The sequence below is a fragment of the Puntigrus tetrazona genome, chromosome 17, assembly GCF_018831695.1.
Source record: "Puntigrus tetrazona isolate hp1 chromosome 17, ASM1883169v1, whole genome shotgun sequence".
NCBI classification, from domain to species: domain Eukaryota; kingdom Metazoa; phylum Chordata; class Actinopteri; order Cypriniformes; family Cyprinidae; genus Puntigrus; species Puntigrus tetrazona.
Window position 1 is genome coordinate 20,914,701 of NC_056715.1, and position 24,763 is coordinate 20,939,463.

Below are 24,763 nucleotides of genomic sequence, written 5' to 3' on the forward strand. Positions count from 1 at the left end.
TCTCACAGCGGTGTCAAGCATTTCTGGTCATCCAGTGTCACTTCATAAAGACACAGTCACTATAATTATGACTGAGACGGCGTTTGAGTAAAAATGTTGTAGTGGAATGATATCTTAACGATTAATTTGTAATATGAAACCTCTCACCACAGGCAATCTCAATTTCTGTGTGAAGCGTGAATCACCAAACTTTCCCCTTGTGTACAGTGCAATAAAAGCAACAGATTTAATGTGTTTACTTCTTACACAGCTTAAAAAGTTATTATTTATTATCATTTAATACAAGCAAAACTGCTAAACTACCTAACCTATTTTTTTTGGTTTTTTTAAAGTCACACCTGTAGGTGGCTTGATTTGAATGGCATTCAAAGCAGCCCACCAGGGAAAAACCCACGTGGGACACTATGCATCATAATGTTTTCTATGATCGTAGGCTGGAAGACCACCAGACGACCTCAAATTTACACATGACCACTTAGAGTACACACAAAGGTCACAAACAACTTTGATTGGACTTTATTATAAAGACGATTTTCATCAAAATTCATCCCTAATGGCGAAATTCGGTTGGTCTTCGGGTTTGAAGTCTGTATCGGGGCTGCCGTCCTCGCGGAGAAGGCGTCTGCTGGTGTACCCCACGATGGGGTATTTTGCTTTGTACGTTCCTTTGAATATCTGCTCAAGAGACTGTAGCTGACTCTCGGTGAGGCCCGTCTAACCAACAGCAAAAGAGAGGTGTAAGCTCTAAAAAGTCTGGTGGAATCCAGTAAGAAACTGAAACAAAGGTTTGTTTTCTGTGGCAAAGATGTGAGTTTCTTAAATTCCCAACTTACAGTGTCGTGTGTGAGATCTGCTGGCTCAAGGGACATTTTGGCCACAGCTCTGGTTGAGTCTTTGCCCGCAAGCGCATTATAAGGAGCTCCCTTTCCGTAAAACTCTGGAAATAAACGAAACACAACAGGGTTTCCACACACTTGAAACAAGGAACCCCCATGCCATTCTTGCTTACATAAACCTATACAGATTGTCACCACAAATTTAAATTTCTAGCCAATTAAATAGATTAAAACTCAACGTAACGGCGCAATTTTATTATAGAAGTTCCCTTAACTCCTGGCAATTATACTAAATACATTGAAATGTTATATTTCCAGCCCTGGAAATCCCTCTTTCCCCCACAGTTGGAAAGTTCATCAATTAAATGCAAAGACGTGTGGTTTCCAATACACTGCTTGCTTACATATGGGTTGCAAAATAGGGAACAAAGCGTATGTGGTGAACACTTGTCTCTCAAGCTGGCAGAGATGCAGTTCCTCAAACTATTTAATAATTTCCACCAGACACACAAAAGACTGGAGAGCGTCGCGTTGAATAAAATATCTAATACCTTGTCCAGTTGTGACATCAAACACTACACCTTTAACGGCCATGTAAATCGGCTGTCCGTCCTGTAAAGGGGGCATGGGACGTTTAAAGCTCTTTAGTGAATGCATTTAGCATTTAATCGTGTAAGAAATTTCACACGAAACTCGTTTTTGCGACACAGCACGCAGCCTACCTCGCTCCCATCGTATCTTTGCAACTCCTCCTCGCTAAACAGACGCACCGGTTTCTGTGCGTTTTTTATTTTACTCTCATCTGTGGAACAAATGCTTATCAAAGCGTACAACACGACACCACGGGCGTTAAACATTGTGGACTGTCGCGTAGAGGTCGATATGTTGTAAGAAGTCTGCAGCGGCAGTTTCCTTGTTGTCACGGAGTTTATTTCCATTCAGATGCTGATCTCGGATCAGCTTTCACGATCTGAGGTGGAAATGCTCCATTTGTTACGGAACAGAATGTGCCACTGGTGCTTTAGGGCTTAATGGTTCAACTTTTCAGTGAATTGCTATTTGGTGGTCCGAAATCTAGGGGATTAATAAAATTTGCAGTTTATTTGAAACACACTTCTGCTTCGGGAATTTTCTAAACTTCCAACCGCAAGTTTCTGTTTCTCCATTCACGTGAGATGGACCGGAAATGACGCCGACGACTGAAACTCCTCCTTGGGCAGCAGGTTCTTTCGCCTTTGAAGTGAATTCCCACTTTCATAGTATTATCCACAAAGTCGCATAAAGTGCATTTAGAACATATTATTTAGTATGTTTTTCCATGTGCATAAACAGCATTTTAAACCACAAAGTTTTTAATATTTATATGGAAAAATGAAATAACTGAACTTTACAAATGTGCGCAACTGACATACATTTATGCTGTTTTTCCTTTGTAGATTGATAGATGCAAAACTAAGCAAGCTTCTAAGACTTACTTTATTATTTTTCTTTTGTTACATTGTGTTTTATACCTAGCCTATACAAAAAATAGTTTATTTTATTTATCAAAATTGGCTTTTACATCAAATTTACTAAGAAACCTGAGAACTGGTTAATCGCGTTTACCCACAAACGGAAAAGAGCGTATTTATCAAGCTCTTGTTAATCGTTTGTGATAGTTATTTTTACACTTTCGTACGCGCTCTCCCTCCTCGTGTAACAGACTCGCGTCACGACGAACAGTTAAACCAGCCTACACACAAGCCACGCCCCTATACTCCATCTGTGGGCGTGTTTGTTTAGTAGGTTCAACCAATGAAATTCTCCGTCACACGCACTATGCGAATGCTATTGGTTCGCGTCATTGTCAGTCTTTCTTCGCAATAAAGTCACGCGCTTCAAATTTAAAATTATGAACGGAAAAAGTCAAAGCTTTAAGGTGAACGAAAACAGTTTATTTACCTTAAAGACGCATTACACGTAAGAACGTTTACTAGCACTAGCAAATAACGTCTTTTTCTTTCTTCATACAAGAAAGCACCGTCCATAATTTGTTATTATAATGGACGGCGGTGTGCTTTTAAACATAGAGAAAACGTAACCAAATGTGTTAGAAATTTGCACAACAGAACCTAAGGATGATTTTGAGCGTACTTCTAAGAAAAAGATCAAGGGTAGCATCCCAAGCCCTCCCCGGACTAAAGTTTGTGATGTCACGCTTGGCATGTTTTTGGCCATTGGCTGTGCCACACTCCAGCTCCTCCAGAGGATCCGTGAGAAACGAGCCCGGATCCCCTCACTACGAGTTGATGGCAAAGTTTAAATGCCCCAAACATTCTGAGGCGAAGCAAAATGCTGAGGAGAGACGCATCTCGATCTTATCAGGAGGTAATGAAAGTCGAGTGTTAAAATGCGGTCAGATCCTGCAGGACTCATTCATCTGCTTGAGCTCGCGATCATAATAACGCAGGAAGTACATGCGAAGAACAACTGCGGTCATGTGATAACAGCTGGCCGCTGCTCTTTATCGCAGCTGGACGTAGAGACGGATGAGGGGCGAAATACTGTCGCATGTGCATTAACCGTGTGTGTCCGTAGGTGTTTTATTAAAATGACACTTTGCATTGCAGTTCAACGGTGAGGACGGCGCTGGGCCGCTTGGGTCTCACCAGAACAATGAGGTTTCTGAAGTGGAGCGAGATCAAGTCAGCTGTGACCCTTCACCAGGTCTTAACTTATTTCCTACAAATGTGACAGTAGTAAATAACTGTTTTATGTTTTGGTAGATCTAGATTTAGATGCAGATTTATGAATGCAGAAACTAAAATTGAGTAGAAATCATATGGTTATATTCTGAGTTTCTGGTGATTATATATTTATTTTTATAATGCATTTATTTATTGAAAATATATTTCAGTTTATATATTTACATATATATATGTGTATTGTTTATGTCATTAACTTCAGAAGATTTGCTTACTAGTTTGATTACTATACATCTCAACGTGATATATGATTCATAAACATGATTATTATATAATCTCATATGAAACATATGATACGCTTTATCATATGTATTAGGTTTCTAAAATAAAATAAACTTCCAGATCAAAAATCACAAAATAACTTAAAAACCACGCACACACGTATACCATATACACACAAACATTTATAATGTTATTATTATCATTACGATTATTATTATTTTGATGCTATAGGTTAGTTGGTGCAGTTGTGTTTGATTCATTAATATATTTATTTATTTAAATAAAAATGCAAACAATATAACACACTGCCCTGAGAAAGTACATTTTCAAAGATAGATATAAATAGAGATTTTCTAAAACTAATTTCTTATTCTGTGAAGATACTGTGTTTATTTATTCATTTGTTCATTTATTTATTGCATCTTTTGGTAAAGGCATTGTTCTAAAATAAGGTTTATTTTACACACTGCAGACGAGGACGTTGTGGACAACAATCTAATGCCCATTGGTTTCAACAAAGCTTGCGTGAAGAACGTTTTCACAGCCATCCTCGTCCTCATTTACTTGCTGCTCACTACGGTGGCCGTCTTCTTGGCCTACCAGACCATCTCAGACTTCATGGAGAAGCTCAACCATCCCGTTATGTCCGTTTCGTACAAAGAGGTTGAGGAGTTTACCGCACCGGGTGAGCTGGGATGCACTGCCACTCATGGAACCTCTCGGCGTCTGTATTTACAGTATCTTTCATCTTTTATTTTCTGAAAACAGGAATCGCTCTCTATCCCGGGAAGGCGCGCTTATTAAGTTGCATGCACCGGTATCACGACGACATCCCACCTCTTGTTGCGTCGGACAGATCCGTGGAAAGAAACTGCATAAAAGAGGATGTTATTTACCACGGGCCGTATTCAAACCAGACGCAAGTATGTTTTAGACCCTCCCGCAACCTATTTTGAAGAAATTGTGCTATTAATAATCTGCGACGTGACGTGTCTGTGACAGAAGCGAGCCATAGTGGTCAGAGGGCCGACTGATGTGAGGAACCGAGAACTTATATTCCTCCAGTTCAGCCGGAATGAAACGGAAGAGGATTTCAGTGCAATCAGTTACATGATTTTTGCCAAGTTTAGTGACATGCTCGAAAGGTACAGCCGTATTGACGTGTTTAGCGTGAATCGGATCTGTTTTACGGTTTGTGTAAAATCGCTTTCTGTTACCAGCTCCGATAAAGCTGCTTTTATGATGGACTGCGAAAGGAATTACTCGATGTGGACCTTCTCTGGAGGCTTTCGGACGTGGGTCAAAATGTCTTTGGTCAAGACGTCAGGAAGAGGAAACGAATCCGTTGAATTTAGACAGGAGGTAATGTATTATTTATAGTGCTATTTACCAATCATTGTCAACTTCAGCAGAATAGTCACAGTCACCAATTTAGGCTTTTCAGGAACTGATTCTTAAAGTGCTCCAATTATGGGTCATGAAACGTTCATGTTTTGGTTTTGGGAGTCCCAAAAAACTGCTTGACATGCATGCAAAGTCAAAAAACACTATAACTTTCTTATAATATGCATTTATTTTGACCTTTTAGCTTTTCGCCCCGAAAGCGGCAAAGAATGAATTTGCATTTTCATTCAGATCAACGCTAAAAGACCAACAAGTGGACGGGCAGTATGCTAATATTTTGTGTTGACTTCAACACGAAACGACTTGGGAGGCATTTAAAGAATGACTCAGTGATTCAGAGTCAACTCTAAGACAATAACTTCATACACAGTGCACTTAGAGCTGTGTTACACACTACATGCAATGTCATTTTCAAAAATCCATAATAGAGGCACTTTAAAATAATACATTTGATCCGCACACTGAATATTTGATTGATCGTCCATGTTTGTTTCAGTCCAATGTGGTGAAGTACATTGACAAGAGGCCTCCACAGGAGCAAGCCAATGAGCTTTTTTTTGTTGTCTTCCAATGGCGAGACCCATTTATACAGCAAGTCAAAGATGTAAGTGCGCATATTATTAAACTATTATATACCAAATCGTCTGAAAGTTTGGCTCAAATGCTTTCTAGAGAGTCTAATGAAGTGTGCCTTGTGTTTTTGAACAGATAGTCACAGCTAACCCGTGGAACACCATAGCCATATTGTGTGGCGTCTTCATGGCTCTTTTTAAAGCCGCAGACTTTGCCAAACTCAGCATTAAGTGGATGATCAAAATCCGTAAAAGACACTTAAGGGCAAAAATGAGAGAACTGAATCAAATAAGCTAAATCTTTTTAAAATTCATCTAAAAAAACACTTTCATGAGAACTGTGCTGATGTTGTGTTGTACAGTTTTGTTTTAACCGGACAATAGGTTTTAATTTGATATTGTAAAGTGAGGACTCCTAGCGAAGAGGGAATGCTGAGGCATGTGTTCTGCGGGACGGGGGCAAAGTGTATTCATGTGGTTTTGACACTAAAATATTAACTCTTCACACCTGCTCTCTGTCAGATTAAGCCAGTTAAAGTGATGACTAAGGAGGGATTTTGCTGAAACCAAAAAGGCTTTTAATGACAGGTACCTTTTGGTTAAGTTGCATTTCTCAACAATCAATAAATAACTACTGCAGTGCCTACTTTGACATAGATATTCTATAAAGATGTTGTTACTTGTGTTTTTGTTTTTTTTGCTATCAATGTGAGGTTTTATCAGTATGACACGTTGTATAAACCTATACAAGTCGTATTAAATTACTATCTAAAAACATTCTGAATTATTTAACCATGCTTACAAAAAAACTTGTAGACCCATTTCATTTTGTCGTTAAGCACCATTATGGTGCTTTCTAATGATGAAATTACTTTTTGTTTCCATGTAATGTAATGTTTTTTTCAAGTACTAAACAAATGGTATGTTGTTTAAATTTTGTGCATAGTACATTTTAAGAAATGTGTGGAATCAGTTTTTACATCTTTTCTTTTTACACGTCTTTTCTCCTCCTTTTTTATTTTAAACCAAATTACTTGAATATTCTTCCAGTGAATGCAACTGAATCGAGAATGTATATATGCAACTAATTAATAATTCAACAAGAATATGCATTTATATTCCAATAGCTGTTTTTTTTGCACAATAATAATAAATACCAAAAGAAATCCACTCAGGTTTTGCTCTTAGAGGTCGTTACTGTTTGTTATTAAAAAATAGCAAAAAAAAAAAACAAAACATAAAAACCTATGCTCATTAACTTGCTTTATACTCGATGAGAGCCTTGTTTCTTGTTTATTTTAAATACTTGCCGTAGACCGTTATTTGATGACTTTTACGCTAAAATATTGGCGTCCATTTTGAAACGAATCTGTCGTTTCCTTTTTCCCGGTAGCGAATTGCCTGCATAACGTTAAAAAGAAGCGCGGATTATCAATAGAAATGCTGTCTTTATGTGGAAGTTGGAAGAAATGCATTCTCTGCGTGAATTAAGAGGTACACACGAAGCCGAGCTCGTCTTTATCGGTCCTGTTTTATCGGTCACTTTATTTAATTTCCAGTCCACGCAGTGTTTTAGCCTGAATGCTAAACATCTGCACATGAGCCACACCGCTGTAACTGTTTGGCACATTTAGCCCTTTCTTTTTGTTTTGTTTTGTTTTGTTTTGTTTTACATACTTCAGCAATTTAACCACCTGTCCGCTCGCAGTAGCACTGTCCATTGAAGTTAACAATATTATTCTTACAGATATATCAACCAACGAGCATATTATAAAGCAACAAACAGTTAACCGCTGGAAGAAGCCACGCTGAAACAAAACCAGTTTGCCTGCTTTATAATGATATATTTCAGGAATTCAAACCTGCTTATTAACCTTCAGTTTGTTTCCACTCCGTTATTATTATATCACCTAAGTGTTTTGCAGGAGACGGAAGCAGGTCTTTTGTGTCTGGCAGTATTTGGAGAACTATTTAAAGTGTTGTTATCAGTGGGGTTAATGGAAACTCATACTCTGGTTTAGTCTTTGATAGCACTGAGTTTAATCTTTTCAATGTGGTGCAGACCAATGCCATGTGTTTTGTTAAAACAAGAAGTAATTGTTCTTTCAGAGCATGCCAATGTTTAGTATTGTATTTTAAATTAGTGCTAAATTAGTTAGTGCTACACGAGATCCTCCCCACTCGAGAGCGTAACCTGCTTTATTATTCCTAAGTTACCGAAAGCTACACTAAAATATGGGAGATATTTTATTTAATGAGCTTGTGTAGTTCTCCTTGAAGCACATTCCCATTTTTCTAAATGTGATTCCCTTCCAATAACATCTGACATTTGGCTGGAAACTTGCTTACGCAGTTCAAAGTGAAAAAAATTGCTTTTCTTTTTGCACACCATTTTTTTTATTCGTCATTTGGGGCTTTAAAAAAAAAGTCAGAAACACCTGGGAGCTGAATTTTATTTGTATCATACTTTTCTCAATACACGTTCAACTTTATGTAGATTAATTTATTTTTATTCTAAGTTCCCTCTATTTGTTAACCTTCTGTTTCTGGTGTTTTAAATATGCAAACAACAGGAAAAGCAGCTTTTATTCATCTTGAGTAGACGGCTTTTGAGGGCGTAAATTTTTGCATTTCACTGCAATGCCGTTCCCTTGTTATTTTATGTAAGCAACGTTCATTAATGTCAAATTCTTAAATGCAAGACGTGTTCTGGATGAACACTCCCGTGCACCGCGTAGAAGCTGCGTTTGTGCAGTGTGTTTTTCCGTAATCGTGGATTTGAACATGCTAGGACACGACCCTTGCAGTGGTTTCGTGCTTGGCTTGTGCCCTGCGCTCTCAGCACACTGCATTTAGCTTCTTGACTTGAGTGCTGTCCCTGAATTGTGTCCCCTGGCATCCCTCAGCGGAGCCGGAGCCGCTGACCCTCTTTCCTTCCTTATGGAGTTTGTCCAACCTCCATGCGTTGCTGATACCACACAATCTAATGTAAGATTTGGCAAAGCCTTATACGAGCCTCTGCAGTATAAAATAAACAAGAGAGGTCAGTCATCTTTGAATCTGAATGCTGTCACTGGCTACATTTTAACCCAGGGTGAATTGTTATTGACTGAACGGCTTACTGAAGATCTGTACATAATCATGTTAATGTTTTTGATTCAGTTTAGTTCATGCAATAATTTTATTTTATTGTCCATTAAAAATGAATTTTGATGTGCTCCCTGATTGTTTTCTTTCTTTCTTTATGCAGAGCCCTGTTTGTTTGTGGTGGCCTGAGATCATTCAAAATCATTCAACATGGTTAAAGAACAGAAATGCATTCTTTGCGAAACCGTCTACAGCTCCAAACAGGTAAACCTGGTGATTTATGTATACTGTCTCACTTTTACTAGAATGTGACAAGTCAAGTCTTTGTGTGACAGACTGTGATTTTATTGTCCATGTTGGCGCATGGTCTTGATCGGGGCACGTTTGCTGTTGCAAAAAAACTTTGTCTTGCATATAAAAATATATCATTCTATTTAGAGATTGGATTAAAAGTCAATTAATTTAATTTTTTTAATGACATCTTTTTTTCAATTTTTAGGAGATGGAAGAGCATATGAGAAGTATGCTGCACCACCGGGAGCTGGAGAATCTGAAAGGCTGGTAAGAGCCCATGTTAATTCTCCTCGGACGATTTTTTTGTCATGCATTAAGCTGAAAGACTATATAATTATTTTTATCGCTTTTGTTTTTAATATTTGATTACATATATGTTTTGTGTGTGTATATATGTATGTATATATGTGTGTGTGTGTGTGTATATATATATATACACAATAATGCAATACAACTTTTTGTCAGCTTACTTCGCAAAATATTTAAGAATAATAATTTAACAATACTTTTGCATGTTCATGGTTTGCTGGTATTCTAATGTGAGTAAATGGTTGACAGACAGGTAAACAATTATTTAATCTTTTTTTAGTAAGTGCTCCATTTTAGTTTTTCGTCTTTTATAAAAAAATAAAAAATTATTTATTATTAGCTTTTCATCATTTCACAAACCCAGTATGGGAAACTTGTCTGCCCACTATCTATGCAATACTATATGTTCAGAGAACTGAGCCTTCTTTAAATATATCAGCATTAAGGCATTTGTGAGCTAGTTATAAGGCAAAATTACAGAAATTCATAACAGTTGTAACTAGATATAGGTGTTAAAATATAAACACATATGCAATAAGTGCATTGTACTAAATTATTAATTTAAATGTACATAGTAGTTAAGACCACATTATATAAGCGGGGTGCAAAATTATTTGATCCTTTTCAGAATTTTCTGTTTAAATAATTTTTAAAACATCCTTACACAGGAAAGATGAAATAGGAAGTTCATGGAAAATATTTTGTAATATTTTGATGAAAAGGTGTGGAATATGGTTATGGTCAAAGATGAAAAGCATGTGTATTGCTAGGCACGTGCCTCTGTGGGTCAGTGTGTAGATAAGCCAAGGCAGCTGCCTTAACCCGAGTGTGTGTATATATATATAGGGACATTGGAAACAACTGGCAAGGCCGACAAATGACAGCTGCCTCATGTGACAATTATGTACATCTCTGGAATGTGAAAAGTGAGAATGACATTCTCAGATGGGAAGGGTATTGAAAGATAAAGTCCAAACACATAACCATGACTATGAGAGGTTTGTTATATTTTAGCTAATTGCATCTTTGTAATTGTGCTGCTTATAAGATTAATGTAGCTTAATGTTTAGAGCATTGATCAGAGCCTTAAAGGAGCAGTTCGTCCAAAAATGAAAATTCTTTCATCGTTTACCAGGCTGTTTTGGGTCACCATTGACTTCCATAGTAGGAAAAAAAAATTGTGGAAGTCAGTGGTGAGCCTGTTTAAAAACTTTCTTTAAAATATCTTCCTGAGTTTTCGGCACAATGAAGAAATTCATACAGATTTGGAACTACTCAAGGTTGATAATAGAATTTTCATTTTTGGATGAACTATTTCTTTAATTTAGAACAGTAATCAAATGAGCTGTAGAACATGGAGATAATCATACAAATCATAATTACAGTCATAGTACTTAATCACATAAAAACTTTAGAATTTTAAATTAACAACTTAACAGACTGCTGACTGCAAACTGGCAAGCTGCCATGACACCATTTTTCGAGGGACAGACCATCTGCCAGCAGCAAGTATCTATCAGCTCACGAGTTTGGCACTAAAGACAGAAACTATGGCAGGGAGATTCTTTCAAGGCGGCAACTGTAAGCAGCTCGCATTACAGCTAGCCAAAGAGTCCCGCCCTTGCTGCAGCCCTAAAGAGCAGAGGAAGGTGGAGACAGGGTGGGGGGAATGCGAATTTCACACACACAAATCCAAGAGCTCTCCCAACTCTGGTCTCAGAGCACTGCGGACTCCATCATGACAGCGTGCTAAGGCTCATCAGCTGCTGAGAGGGTGGTCACCCCTCTGAGCTCAAGATCTCTCAGCTCCTTCGGTGCTTGCCTGTTCATACTAAACCATTTGTGAAGCCCCTGAAGATGCACCACAAGATCAGGAAGATAGCATTTTTTTTCCTTTTTAGTAACGAGTTGGATTTCATTTTATGATTGAAAAGTCAGTTTGCCTCCTGATCTCTTAAACCGTTGCTCATTAGACAGCCACTCAGAAGCAGTAACTATGCCTGAGGGAAGTATTGAGCAGCCTATGTTACCCTCCGTCCCCAGGGACTGTGGACACACGTGCCGGGTCTGCGGCGTAACGGAGGTGAGCCTGACCGACTATGCTAGTCACATCTCCAGCCCTTTACATAAACAGCGTGTTGAGGATCAGAAGAACCAACCTACAAACGGAGACCAAGATGAAGAGTACTTTGGCAAAGACATTGTGGAGCTTATCGACAAACGCAAGGAAATGATCAGGTGAGTCTTCGCTTTGCTTGCTGAATTATACAGCAGTGATTGTGGTTGCAGATCTGTTATCTAATGAATAATAACATGGTAGTGTTTAAATCTTTGTCACTGAAGTGTTTTTCATAGCATTTTAACTGTCTGTTTGTTACCACAACACCTAAAGATCTATATTAAACTATTCTGCATACAGCTCTGACACTGGAGTCTGGTGTCATGTGAGGCCAAAAACGGCCATGACTGCAATACTTGCACTCTCACACTCTTGGATGCATACCACACCGTGCCCTTCCAGCTCAACCCTTAAACAGTATGGGCACTATGGCTTTAAATAGTCTGACCTCAACAACTATTTTTATACACTGCGCTGCTTAAGTGAAGTGTTAGACATTAATTAATGACAGAAATCCATTGCTGTTTTGCCCTGATCCATAATGCAAGTACCAAATATTTAATAAATACTTTATTTTTATTTTACCTTGATTATTTTTTATAGGATAAAAAGACACTTGCCATTTCTGTGGTCAGCCATGAAACATTTAATATCTTAAGATCTTTGTTGTGAGAAGATTAAACACAAAAAAGTCATGAACAAAATAATACTAAATCTGTAAAAATATCAATAGTTACTTGCTGTTAAAAGTGTGATCCAATAAAATAATTTTGATTATTAAAAAAGTGACCATTTCACAGATTTCTTCCATGGATGCAGTCTGTGTGGTTAAATCATTTACGTAAAAAAGCAAACTGAGTTTGAAATTTGGTTTCTTCTGAGCACAGTTAATGAAGGTTCTGAATGGGGATTTTGAGTTTTGGTGGTAAATGCCACAAACAGTAGAAATTTTATCAACAGTTGTCATCCTGTCACATGCCAAACTGTATATCACCATATTTCCTCCTTACTGGAAGGCAAGGAAAAGCAGTATTCTTAGCTGTTTAAATGATCTTATTTCTAACTGTACAGAAACATGCTTGTGTTTTTTCCCCATATTTGAGTTTACATGCATTCTATCCATCATGTTTATCTGTTTTCGTGAAGTGTGTGAATACCATTGTTGGCAGTTGGTTCATTATTTGTCACCATTCTATACTGAACTCTTAGGAAAGAAGAAGCTTCTGCCAAGCAGGCTCAAGAAGAGCAGGAGCAACACAGGAGGTGGCAGGAGCTTCGGTCTCCGTGGCTTGGTCCAAGGCCTTTCATGTACCCACAGTGTGGCCCTTGGGACAGGCCCTATGGCAACTTTCCCCAGATACCTAAAAGGGGCAAAGGCTCCAATTGGCAGAATTTAAGATTTTCGTCCCCTGAACGTGGCAAAAGGTTCAACCGAGATGTTAGGTGTGCCACGTGGCATGCTGAAGGACCGCCTGACTGGCAGAAGTGGGAATCTTTTGGACGTCAGGGAGGCAGTTTGCACCACCCAGGAAATTTCTGGGATGGTAGACAAGGTGGTTATGGTGTCTGTCCTCCACATCCAAGAAAGCAGTTTCCCTGGAACAACAATCAGTTTAATGTTCCTTGGAGGGGACAATATATGTCACCACCTAGGTTTTTTAAACCTTTTGCCAAAGAGTCTCAGAAGACACCCAGCAGCTCTGAGAATCGGACACAGGGTGAACAGAGTCTAGAAGAATCTGGTGGAGAGCATGATCCTAACAAAGGTAAGGGTCAGAAGTCAGACAAGGCTCATCGATGGGCACCATATCCACCAGCTAAACTTGGGGATCCTTCATCCCAGACTAACCTTCAGCCAATGTTCGATAAGTCAGATATGGAATCTCCTGAAACATCTAAGGCACAAAGTTTAAATGAGGGCAGTCAAGACATGGAGAGCATATCCTTGGCAGACCAAAGAAATTGGCAGTATAAACCCACAGAACCTAAAGAGAGTAATTGCAGGGAGCTATGTTCCTTCAAAAACATTGGAAACACTAGCATGGATAGTTTAACTTACCCATCCGCCTCCACCACAAGGACAACAGAGAAGCCCAGCAAGCTTGCTGAAGATGGTTCAAAAATGAATCTCAGACAAACAGGAAGTCAAGACTTTGTCAGCTCTAAAGGTTTTACGCATTCCAGTTCAAGCTCTGAATTCCCACAACATGCTATGTCCGATGCCGGGCAAGATAGTCTGCTATCGGAGATGCTGCGGAAAGCTAAAGAGACATTGCTAAATAGAAATAAGCCTAAAGACGTATCTGGTACAGAGAATTGCCTCAAAGCATCAAAGGCTGTGCTTCAGATGAAAGAGCAAGTAGAGAGTTCAGAATTACACAAGAATCAAAAAATACATGAAAGTAAGAAGAAACTGAACAAGAACAAAAGTCATGTGGAACGTTTTAGCAATGACCAAGAGCAGTTAACCAGTACTGAGACCTCAGTACAGTTTGGCAATGTTCGCAAAGACTGTAGGCTATCTCTGCAGTCCTTACAAGTTAGTACCTCCACTATGGACCACGAAGATGAGGAGGAGTGTGGTGAAATGGAAGAAGATCCTCACTTACCAGTACAAGATCAAATCATGGACACACTTGATGAAGGTTTGTGCTCAGCTGGTGAGGGATCCAACAGCAGCCCATCCCAACAAACTGCAGGTGACTCTGTGCCCTCTCTAAGTAAACTTGCGTTGCCTGCATGCCTCCAAAGGGATCTGAACCGTCATATTGGCCCCAAAGGCAAAGCAGCATCCCATGAACCCAACTTGAATATTGCCAGACGTATTAGAAATGTGAGTGGCACACGAAAAAATGAAACTGAGAAGGATGCAGGACTTAAACCCACCTTGCGACAGCTGATTAGCTCCTCTGGCTCAAGGCGGAATGTGAACTGGGATCAGGTCTACCAGGAAGTCAGCCGGAAGAAGAAGGGCAAGGGTTTACCAAGGTACTGTATGAGAATTTCTTCATTTTCTGTTTACATGCATAAAATAGTTTCTTCCTTTTATACTTTAATTTGTCCTTAATGTTTTCAGATTTGGTATAGAAATGGTGCCCTGTGAACCTGAGGGTCCCAACCAGATGGATAACGATGATGTACCACTTACTGAGGGCTTTCATTGGGACTCTCTGATTGAATTTAGTCAAACGCCTTCCCGCAAGCGGAGTTTGTCTGAAAGCAATGTGGTCAAAGAAAGCGCTGCTGGGACCAGCTCCCTCCCCAAAGCTGTAGACCCAGTGAGGCACTCTCCTGTCTGTGGCCCCTCACAGCCACCGAGAACAGAGGAGCTGAAATCCATAGGTCAACTGGAGAATCAATGTTTGAAAGAGCCTTCTGAGGGCCCTGAGGAAGTTGAAGAAGATGCTGGTTGTATATCAGAGTCTGAACTGATTGACACTCAAGGAGCTGGGAAGAAACGCAGAGCTCCTGGGGTAAGCTCCATACTCTACTATGGTTTATTTTTGACATACTCAGAAGTACAGTAGCTCTAATTCTAATATTAGTTAGAAACCTGCTACATTACAAAGCAAAAGTCAGTGTAATTTCTTTTTAAATGTTCTACATCAGAGGTTCCCAATTCTGTTCCTGGGGATCAACCTTTCTGCAAAGTTTAGCTCCAAACCTAAACACATGCAGCTGAACTTAGCTAATTAAGGCTACATCCACATGAAGCCAGAGCTTTTTTCCCCCTCATCTCAAGAAAAAATCAGCGTCCACACGAAACACAAAGTGATATAGTATTCATGCCAGACCAGCTGTAATACAGCTCCATGTGGACAGTGCTTAATATCCTCTGCAGCACTCGGTAATGCCAGGCAGGTGTGATTGATCAGGGTTGGTAGGTAGATCTCCAGCAATAGTTTTGGGCACCTCTGTTCTGCATAAACATGCAGGAAAAAATTTGAATTAAATATAATTCTTGCCATTACCAAATTATCGCGTCGTTCCACTAGGATGTTGTGTCTCCAGAGATTCCTAATGAAGATAGGAAAAACAAGAGGCAAAAAATCAAGGCTAAGAAAGGTAAGGAAACTATTTCATGCTAGTTTTGTAAACCAAACAACACAGTTGCCTTATTTGAGTATTTTAATGTTTCTCTGCATTGTGTTTTGCAGAACGCTCACAAGTGGATCAGTTGCTGGCCGTATCTCTACGTGAGGAGGAGCTTAACAGCTCTCTTCAGGCTGTGGACAACAATCTTATTCAGGCACGTGCTGCCCTGCAAGCTGCCTACATAGAAGTACAGCGCTTGCTTGGGGTCAAACAACAGGTACGACGGTAACGCTTACAGTATTCAGTTGTTTTCATCTCTAACTGTGTTGCCACTTGATTTAACAGTTTTTTTTTTTATTTTTAATTTTACAGGTAACGAATGAGATGAACTCTTTGAGAACCAAGCGCATTGAAATTCTTCAGGGAATGCAAGGTATGAAAATTAGAAAGCTTGGAGTCATGTAATCATATTTGTGACTCTGGACCACAAAACCACAAAACTTCTTACGTCACTTAAGCGTGTTTGTAGCAATAGCCAGAAATACATTGTATGGGTCAAAATGATTGACTTTTCTTTTATACCATCATTAGAATCATTAGAATATTAAGTGAAGATAATGTTCCATGAAGTAAATTTTCTGCAGTAAATAGATTAAAACTTCATTTTAGATTAGAAATATGCTTTGCTAAGGACTTCATGTGGACACAACCAATTTTCTCAGTTTTTAGATTTTAGATTCCACATTTTTTTAAATAGTTGTATCTAGGCAAAATATTGTCCTATTCTTACAATAAATCATTTACATAATTGAAAAGCTTATTTATTCAGCTTTCAGATTATATATAAATCTCAGTTTTAAAAAATGTGATTGGTTATGTCGTTCAGGGTCACATTTATTAACTAAATAAAGTCAAGGTAAATGATATCCTTCAGATTAATACCACATATCCTTTCATACTGTACAAATTACCTGTAAAGTTTGTTTATGGCAAGTTTGTAGTGAGAATCAGGAATATTAAGAGATAACACCGTAATCGCCTGCTAATAATAAAATAAAGATGGACTTCAACATTTTTTTTTCAGGTGAATTTGAATCGAAAGAAAAAAAGAGGAACAGTGCAGAGATTTTAACGTCTTCATCAATCCAGGCTTCTCAGACCACCGCCAATCCTGTTCCTTCAACAACAGCTGCTCACTCATCCTCTTTAACCTCTTCACTGCCTGTTACCATCAAACAGGAGCACATCTCTCATAACACCATTCCTGAGCCTAACCTTGTCAAAAGCCCTCTCCCTGCACCTCAAAGTATTGCATCTGCATCTGTTTTTGCAGCTTGTCAAACAGGTAGGTTCCAATCACTGAACTTCATCTTAGATATTGCTATTTCTAGCAGTACTGAATTATAAAATGCTTATTTTTTTTGTTAAAACAGATACTACCTTCAACATTGAGATCAAGGCTTCACAGGACGCCACAAGCATGGCTTTGACAGCAGCTTCCTCGGTTAACAAATTACAACCGTCACCCGTCAAAGAAATTAATCGAAATTCAAGCTCTCAAGAGGGCTTAGCCATCCCATCTTCCTCGCTAATGCCTGCAACCCTCTCTCCTAAGCCGGTGTCTCCTTCGAACCACATAGAAACCAATCCTGTTAAGCGTGTTCGAAAGCTAAAGAAGAGAAAGTGTCTTAATAAAGCAAAGTTGAACGAGCAGCCTGAAATCAGCGAATCTGAGCTTGACGCAGAGGAGCCCACTCTGCGACCTGCCCGTAAGTATCGAGCTCATCGGCGGTCCAGCAGCATCTGCGTCCCGCCCACCACGACAGAACAAAAAGAAGAGAATGAAGAGATGGTGGTGGCCGAAGCTTCAAAGGCACAACCACAGGAAGCCAAGCTAGCAACACCATCGCCAGTGAATGAAAATCACTCAGAATCCTCTGAACTGGAGATGGTGGAGCTTCCCCCACCTGATATTGATATCGTCAATCTAGATTCTTCAGACCCAGATGAGATGCCTGAAAATACGACCAAGGTGTCAGCCACTGTGAACACAACAGACCATGCCGTCACAGACCATCAAAATCTTGCCTGCAATGAAGTCACCTCTACTAGTGAAATTGATACTAGCAGTATAGCAAAGACTACTGAAAGGTAAGTCACATGGCTTGAACTGGGATTTTCTATAATACCTTATGGTAGGGTGTCCATTCCTGTGCCTAGAGGGCCTGCATAGTTCAGCTCCAACCTGACACTAAACTAGAGATATCTCATAATCCTGAAGACCTTGATTAGCTTGTTCTGGTGTGTAAGTTAGGACCAGATCTAAACTCTACAAGATAGAGGCCTCTATATTAATGCTTCAAATCTGGACCAAACTAAGTTTATTCTACGTTTGCAGTTTGGTGTTGGGCAATATGATTTAGGGCTGGGCGATATTTACCACATGTTATAGTCATGTGCATCTAGTAGTGAGTAAAGCCAGTTCCTTTATTAGCGGTAAATCTAATACCTGTTTTATCTCAGGAATGGGGTTAGACTTAGAGATGTGCTCCTGTTTGATGGTAACAGGCAGTGAAGAGGTTAAAGAGGATGAGTGAGCAGCTGTTGTTAAACCATCACCTGTTTTCAAATGGAGCGGCAGTTAATCCACAGAGCCGCTGATGACTGACAAGCTATGCAACATCGATTTCAGCATTGAAGATAAATCACCTGCGAAACTGAACATGATATTCAAAAGATTTCCTTTATACTTAATCACACATACATGTGTAAAACAGTGAAACAGCATGGGATTTTCAAGATATCTGAAATTAGTAATCATTCTGAAAGATGGAAGATATTGTTTAAAAAGCATTAAGCTCTTTGGGCTTTGAAGATTGTGGTGGGCAAGAGAGATGGTCTTGGCCTTTTGGCCCCTTGACTCTTTCTGTTTATTGTCACCTGAAGTGTTGCGGTATTGAAATTTCTCTTTTTTTTTTTTTTTTTTTAATTGTTACAGTGAAAAGAAATCGGCCTCAGCGTTGGAGTCCAGGGTGCCTTCAGGTATGTTAAGTTCAAAAACATATTTGCCTGACATTTTAGCGAATGTACCATTTAATAATAAATTAAATATAATATTTAAAATTAAAAGGTATTGTCTTTAGCATATGATACGTCATGCCAATCACTTACCTGTCACTTTTAATCACTTTTTATTGAATTTTATTGATTTCTTACTTCTGGTAACATTTATATTGGTCTAGTTCAGTGCAGTCGTAGCAGAATGACCAAATTAGAAGCCTCACCCGATCAGCATACAGAAATAGTTCATCAAGTCCCAAATTACTTTTTAAGGGCAAGGTATTCTTAGTGCCTGTTAGTTTTATACTTAACCTATGCCTCTGAGAGTGACTGCCAGGATGAGAACCCTGAGAATCAACGCTGCTAGTGCTGGTTTTTTTGGGATCTGTATAATATGACTCAAATGAAACATTATAGCATTGTCACATTAGCTTATTTTGCATTGTGGCGGTGACTTAAATCCAAAGTATATTTCGGTTTTGACACGTCACTAATGCTCAGTGATCGTCTTCAGCCGAACGCAAAGTATCCATTGTATGAAAGATCATGACATTTTTATCAAAGCAAACTTTACCCACAAGTCGCTGTGCTGTGTTCTTTTTGTTACGCAACAACAGCACATACATTATCTAGACGCACATCTCTTTCAGAGTGTTAATGTTTTACTTAATAACTGATATGTGTGTTTTATCAGATATATCAGATCCTGGGGAGGAGGAGGTGCCGACAGAAGGGGAGTTTGAAGGCCATCAAGAGGCCGTGAATGGAATGCAGATCCATAACGGACTGCTCTACACTTGCTCAGGGGACCGCACTATACGAGCTTTCAACCTGATTGTAAGACTTTCAGCATGAATATAATGATCTATAATTGTAGCTTACATACAGGTATCTTTAAGAAGGCTCTCCGTTGTTGTTACAGAGCCGGAAGTGCATGGCGGTGTTTGAAGGTCACAGCAGTAAAGTGAACTGTCTGTTGGTGTCGTGTGGAGGAGGCCTGCACCAGCGCCTGTACTCGGGGTCAAGTGACCAGACCATCCGCTGTTACAACCTCAAGGTACTTTGAATTGAATCGCACTGCTTTTGAAACAGTCACCCAAAAATGAATACAATCCCATTGACGTTGTTTGCAACTTTCTTTTTTAAATAGAACATGAACTGTGGATGAAATTTTAGTTTCAGAGAGGCTGCACTTTAGTAGAGAGTGCTATAACAGTTCATTTTTTTGCGCTATATCTGTGTGTAGTAATTGACTTTTTTTTATAATATTTAAAAGAAAAAAAATAATTTTAAATATTGGTGTTATAAATAAAAAAATAACACTGATGTTCAAAATTATTATTTTTTAATTGTTGTTATATATATTTTATATATGTATATATTTTAGTTTTTATATATATAAAATATATATATTACATAATATATTTCACTTTTTATTTCTTTCCTTAACATATATTTTTTGATTTCAGGAATTAATTTTCAATTTACCTTGGTACCTACTTACTAATATTTATTTAATTTATTTTATATTTAAACCTTTTTTTTTTTTTTTTTTTTTTTTTTTTTTTTTTTTTCAAATATTTATATAATTTATTTCATGTTTATTTTATTTACTATTAAAAAAATCAATAGTTTTAGTTACCGATAACAACACTTTTGGACATCCTGCCTAACATAATTTTTTTGGAAGAAAATAATTGAGATAAGTAAATGAGTTTTAGTAATAATGACGCTGACGACAGAATGACAAGAATTCTAAGTCCTTCTATGTTTAAAGCGTTTTTTTTTTTAAATGCTGTTATTTTTTCATGTCTTTCTATAGCACTGAGAATATCGCAAGCATTTCTGTTTGTTTTTTCTCAGACAACAGAGTGTGTGGAGCAGCTGTCTCTCCCAGATCGAGTGCTTTGTCTTCATAACCGTTGGAAAATTCTTTATGCCGGTCTTGCCAATGGCTCTGTGATCACCTTCAGTCTTAAGGTATTAACTCTATAATGAATCAGAATTCAGCGTTTGGGCTAAAATAAGCTATATTTAGCAAAGATAAGCTGAGAGCTTATCGAGTCCTCTTGTTTCTTGGCCGCGGGGTAATGAACTTTCCTCTCGTCTCCTGCAGAACAATAAGCAGCTGGATGTGTTCGAGTGCCACGGGCCGCGGGCTGTAAGTTGCCTGGCGACGGCTCAGGAAGGGGCTCGACACATCCTGCTGGTCGGCTCTTACGACGCCACCATCAGCGTTAGAGATGCTAAGAGCGGCCTGCTGCTGAGAACGCTGGAGGGCCACAGCAAAACTGTGCTTTGCATGAAGGTTTGTGCCCGATCACGTTATTTTCAAATTAATGTGCTTAATGTAGCTATTCATAACGTGCTTTAGAATAATATTTGAAGCTGGACAGACTAAGCGCTCATTCAGTTTCATTATATTAAAAAGAGGACCCGTGATACGAGAAACAAAGTCAAAAAGCCTGTTTTTATTTGTTCTTCTCTTCAGGTGGTGAATGATTTGGTGTTCAGTGGCTCGAGTGACCAGTCTGTACATGCTCATAATATTCATGTGAGTACTTTGTGGTGTTTCTCATTGAGATGCGAGTGTCTTGCTTGTATCTAATTCCCTGTCTCTGGATCTCCAGACAGGAGAGCTGGTGAGGATCTATAAGGGTCACAGTCATGCCGTCACTGTGGTGGCTATACTGGGAAAGGTGATGGTCACCGCATGCCTGGACAAACTGGTCCGTGTGTACGAGCTACAGGTACAAATGACACTTTTGTTGATAACTAGTGATAATACTAAAAGTTATTATTTTTAAATAAGCTAAATATGTCATGACTTATTACTGTGTCATATGAATACTTGAATTATTATATATTTTTTTTGCATTAAGGTAATCAGAATGTGAACTATATATATATATATATATATATATATATATATATATATATATATATATATATATTTGTTTACATAATGGTGCTGAAAATGTGAGAGAAAATACTCAATTGTCATGAAATTAATGTCTTCTTGATTTTGGATGGATTTTATCACAATGATTGCGTGTAACCTAATCTCTGGTGTTTCCAGTCTCACGACAGACTTCAAGTATATGGTGGACATTCAGACATGGTGATGTGTATGATCATCCACAAGAGCATGGTGAGCGCATCTACTGGGACCCAAAACCACATTTACAAGCATTGTTTATTGAGGTAAATGATTTTAAAGACGAGGCTGCCGGTGGTATGTCTGTTGCAGATCTACACGGGCTGCTATGATGGGAGCGTGAGAGCCGTCAGACTGAACCTGATTCAGAACTACCGCTGCTGGGTAAGAACCTGACAGACCCCGTTCGACTGAAAGACAGTCCTGATGCCAGCGTTAATGTAATGTGATTGTTCTCAGTGGTACGGTTGTACGCTCATCTTCGGCGTGATGGAGCACCTGCAGCAGCACCTGCTGAACGACCACACCAGCCCAGCGCAGCAGACATTTAAATGTCGCTGGAGGAACTGCGACACCTTCTTCACCACCCGCAACGGCTCCAAACAGGTACGGCAGAACGTCACGTTTTCACATTAAAGGTATAGAAATGTACCGCTGAATGAAATTTGCGTACACTAATGACAGCTTTCTGCGTTTTGATAATCAGGAATTATTCACTAATCAATAATTTTATCACAGTTTTATGTTATCACAATTTAAAAATAGAGAGATATTTTATGTTAGCATAACTAAAAAATGTTTAAACTTTTTAAGGTCAGAGTTATAATTTAATATAGGTTTTTAAAAATAACTGTAAATTATAAATTTATACATTCCCTGAAAGCTTAAATAAGGTAGGAATAAATAAACTTTCTGAGGGTGCAAGAAAATTAAATGTTGAGAGAGTCACATTTAAAGATGTCCAAATGAAGTTCTTGTTGTCCAAGGTCTCGTATATCTTAAAATATTTTCATTTTAATTTTCTATTTATCAAAGAATGGAAAAAAAAAAATCTATAAATTAAAAAATTGGGTTCCACAAAAGTATTGTAGAAATGCAGCAAATCGGCATGCCATCAGAGGAATGAAATAGAGTTTTTAGAAATATATTCAAAGCTGTACAATTGTTGTTTTAAATGTTAATAACCTTTTACTATATTACTGTTTTGTTGTTTTTTTCATCAAATTAATTTGGTAAGAATAAGAGAGTTAAAACATAACGTGTGAATTTATGTATAGTTATTTCTAGAAAAACTTTATTTATTTATTTATTTTTTTTATCTTTTATTTGTTTTAAATGTTTCTGTGGCTCTTGTCTTTGCAGGCAGTGCATTGTCACATGCAGAAACATGCTGAGAACGACAGTAAAATGGAGCCATGAGGGGCCAAGGCAATTTTACAGACATGGTCTCCTCTTTTCTCATATTGGGAATGTCTCATTCAGCCCTCACCAGAGGAGCCCTGTTCATGGGCATATTTTTATCCATCAGATACCAACAAACTGCCACTTACATGATGCCGATGCCACAATTTAAATAATGGTGATTAATTTGAAGCTGAGATATTAATTGTAAGTAAAAAAAAACAACAACAGGAAAACACAAGCCTTATTGTAATTTCAAACAAAAAAAAGAAAAGCTCTGTAAGTGGATTTGATTTGTTGGTATTTTAGAGGAAGTAGTTTTTTTTTTTCTTACACGTGCCTCCTCTTTTTCACTTCTATCTGAAGTGTGAAATATGCTCAGTTGTTTTATACCGACGTGGCATTTGCTCTGATACTCTCCTGGAAAGGATTGACTTCCGTATCAGACGCTTCTCCAAGTCTCTCATCTGATCATACACGGTATTGTATCGTCAGCTCTGAGTTTTACCGACCAAATAAAGACAGAAACTGTGGGAAACATTTGGGTACCGGCTCAACCAAAGAGGTACGGCAGCTCCCTCGGCAAACACGTGTAGCTCACTCTTGCGTGTGGCGTATGGCTTTACAGATCTTCTGATGTGGACTGAATTCAGAAAGCATGAGACTTGTCGTGTCGAGCAACCAGATTTTAGCGTCGTAACGTGTTCAGGCTTTTAATGAAGGAAAAGGTCAATCAATTTTCCAATGATGTGATATTAAATACCTGTCAAAACCGTCTTTAAGGGACGCTCTATTACGGTTTTAGTCGAGTTGTGTCTGATTTTATTTGGTTTTTCCGAGAATCCTCGCTTGGTTTTTTTTCGTCTCGGTTTCTCTGTGGTTGCTCACCAAGGTTGAAGAATAGTTGAAGGATCCAGGTTTGCCGTGACTCTTAAGTCTGCAGATGTTTGCTGTGCTGTTGACCGAGACTGTAAATGGCAGTTTAAGCCTTTGAGAAAAAAAAAAACGTGAATGTGTTGTTTAAGGGACAGTGTGAACGAAAGAGCATTTTATTTCCCTTCTTTCTTTTTTCTATAGAGAAGAAGTTATTCTATCTTTATATCTTATTTTGTGCCAATGAGATTGTTTTTTTGCAAGTCCAGAGGGCCCTCACACAGGAAAGCACCTTTAATTTGCTGCGTGAGAATGAAAGTTGTAGGGGTGATAAACATGGAGGTATTTTGTGTAGTTGAGCGAGATACATCACTTCCTATAAACCTCAGCCTTGTTACACACACACACACACAAACTAAAACTTAGTAACCATAAACTGCAATCATTTTAATATCCTAACTTGGTTTTGTAGGTTTTATATACAGTAACAGTACTCTCATGTTAAAAACAAAACATTTTTACCACCCCTGAAGAGTTGTATTTTTAACTATATATGGTAATTTTTTTTTTTAAAGTTCTATCATTATAGATAAACTTACAGTTTGTTTTTTCACCAAGTCATAACCTTTAAAGTACGTCTCAGCTGTTTTTTTTTGCTATAGTTGTGTGTTGCCGAGGAGAGATTTGCTGCCAACCTCTTACCTGGTATTCCCAAGTTTCTCACGCTTGTTTATTTCAAGTACTGTTAAAATCTTTATAGACATTTTGTACACAAATGCTGTTGAAACGAAAAGAAATTAAAAAAAAGCTATACTGTGCCACTGTGTGCATTTCTTTTATCCTAAGGGGGAATTTTGTTTATATTCCAG

General features: G+C 38.4%; 3 protein-coding genes across 3 annotated transcripts; 2 read left to right on the plus strand and 1 right to left on the minus strand.

The window, feature by feature from the left end:
• Nucleotides 1–500: 500 nt before the first annotated feature.
• Nucleotides 501–1,939, minus strand: nenf (neudesin neurotrophic factor). The gene is made up of 4 exons (XM_043262420.1): nucleotides 1,559–1,939; nucleotides 1,388–1,448; nucleotides 834–937; nucleotides 501–714 (listed from the first exon to the last, which is right to left on the minus strand). Exons 1-4 carry the CDS (start codon nucleotides 1,772–1,774, stop codon nucleotides 538–540), a joined length of 558 nt encoding a protein of 185 aa, XP_043118355.1. The 5' UTR covers nucleotides 1,775–1,939; the 3' UTR covers nucleotides 501–537.
• Nucleotides 1,940–2,779: 840 nt separating this feature from the next.
• Nucleotides 2,780–6,939, plus strand: pacc1 (proton activated chloride channel 1). The gene is made up of 8 exons (XM_043262422.1): nucleotides 2,780–3,203; nucleotides 3,446–3,542; nucleotides 4,275–4,487; nucleotides 4,571–4,725; nucleotides 4,805–4,947; nucleotides 5,023–5,164; nucleotides 5,703–5,810; nucleotides 5,915–6,939. The coding sequence occupies exons 1-8, from the start codon at nucleotides 3,168–3,170 to the stop codon at nucleotides 6,074–6,076; spliced, it is 1,056 nt and encodes a 351-aa protein (XP_043118357.1). The 5' UTR covers nucleotides 2,780–3,167; the 3' UTR covers nucleotides 6,077–6,939.
• A 198-nt stretch (nucleotides 6,940–7,137) lies between these two features.
• Nucleotides 7,138–24,712, plus strand: znf106a (zinc finger protein 106a). The gene is made up of 22 exons (XM_043263390.1): nucleotides 7,138–7,272; nucleotides 9,029–9,129; nucleotides 9,365–9,426; nucleotides 11,512–11,706; nucleotides 12,797–14,575; nucleotides 14,664–15,060; nucleotides 15,583–15,652; nucleotides 15,745–15,899; nucleotides 15,995–16,055; nucleotides 16,707–16,967; nucleotides 17,056–17,773; nucleotides 18,621–18,664; nucleotides 19,377–19,519; nucleotides 19,605–19,739; nucleotides 20,546–20,662; nucleotides 20,799–20,990; nucleotides 21,174–21,236; nucleotides 21,313–21,432; nucleotides 21,762–21,833; nucleotides 21,933–22,004; nucleotides 22,080–22,226; nucleotides 22,983–24,712. The coding sequence occupies exons 2-22, from the start codon at nucleotides 9,076–9,078 to the stop codon at nucleotides 23,037–23,039; spliced, it is 4,914 nt and encodes a 1,637-aa protein (XP_043119325.1). The 5' UTR covers nucleotides 7,138–7,272; nucleotides 9,029–9,075; the 3' UTR covers nucleotides 23,040–24,712.
• Nucleotides 24,713–24,763: the final 51 nt, after the last annotated feature.

Excerpts from the sequence above, each read along its gene's own strand:
- nenf (XM_043262420.1), bottom strand. The coding sequence starts at position 1,774 with ATGGAAATAAACTCCGTGACAACAAGGAAACTGCCGCTGCAGACTTCT. Across the intron at positions 1,449-1,558 it reads AAAGATACGATGGGAGCGAG|GACGGACAGCCGATTTACAT; the intron begins GTAGGCTGCGTG and ends CCCCCTTTACAG. Across the intron at positions 715-833 it reads CAGATCTCACACACGACACT|ACGGGCCTCACCGAGAGTCA; the intron begins GTAAGTTGGGAA and ends GCTGTTGGTTAG.
- pacc1 (XM_043262422.1), top strand. The coding sequence starts at position 3,168 with ATGCTGAGGAGAGACGCATCTCGATCTTATCAGGAG. Across the intron at positions 3,204-3,445 it reads CATCTCGATCTTATCAGGAG|TTCAACGGTGAGGACGGCGC; the intron begins GTAATGAAAGTC and ends TTTGCATTGCAG. Across the intron at positions 4,948-5,022 it reads TTTAGTGACATGCTCGAAAG|CTCCGATAAAGCTGCTTTTA; the intron begins GTACAGCCGTAT and ends TTCTGTTACCAG.
- znf106a (XM_043263390.1), top strand. The coding sequence starts at position 9,076 with ATGGTTAAAGAACAGAAATGCATTCTTTGCGAAACCGTCTACAGCTCC. Across the intron at positions 16,968-17,055 it reads TTTTGCAGCTTGTCAAACAG|ATACTACCTTCAACATTGAG; the intron begins GTAGGTTCCAAT and ends TTGTTAAAACAG. Across the intron at positions 17,774-18,620 it reads ATAGCAAAGACTACTGAAAG|TGAAAAGAAATCGGCCTCAG; the intron begins GTAAGTCACATG and ends TAATTGTTACAG.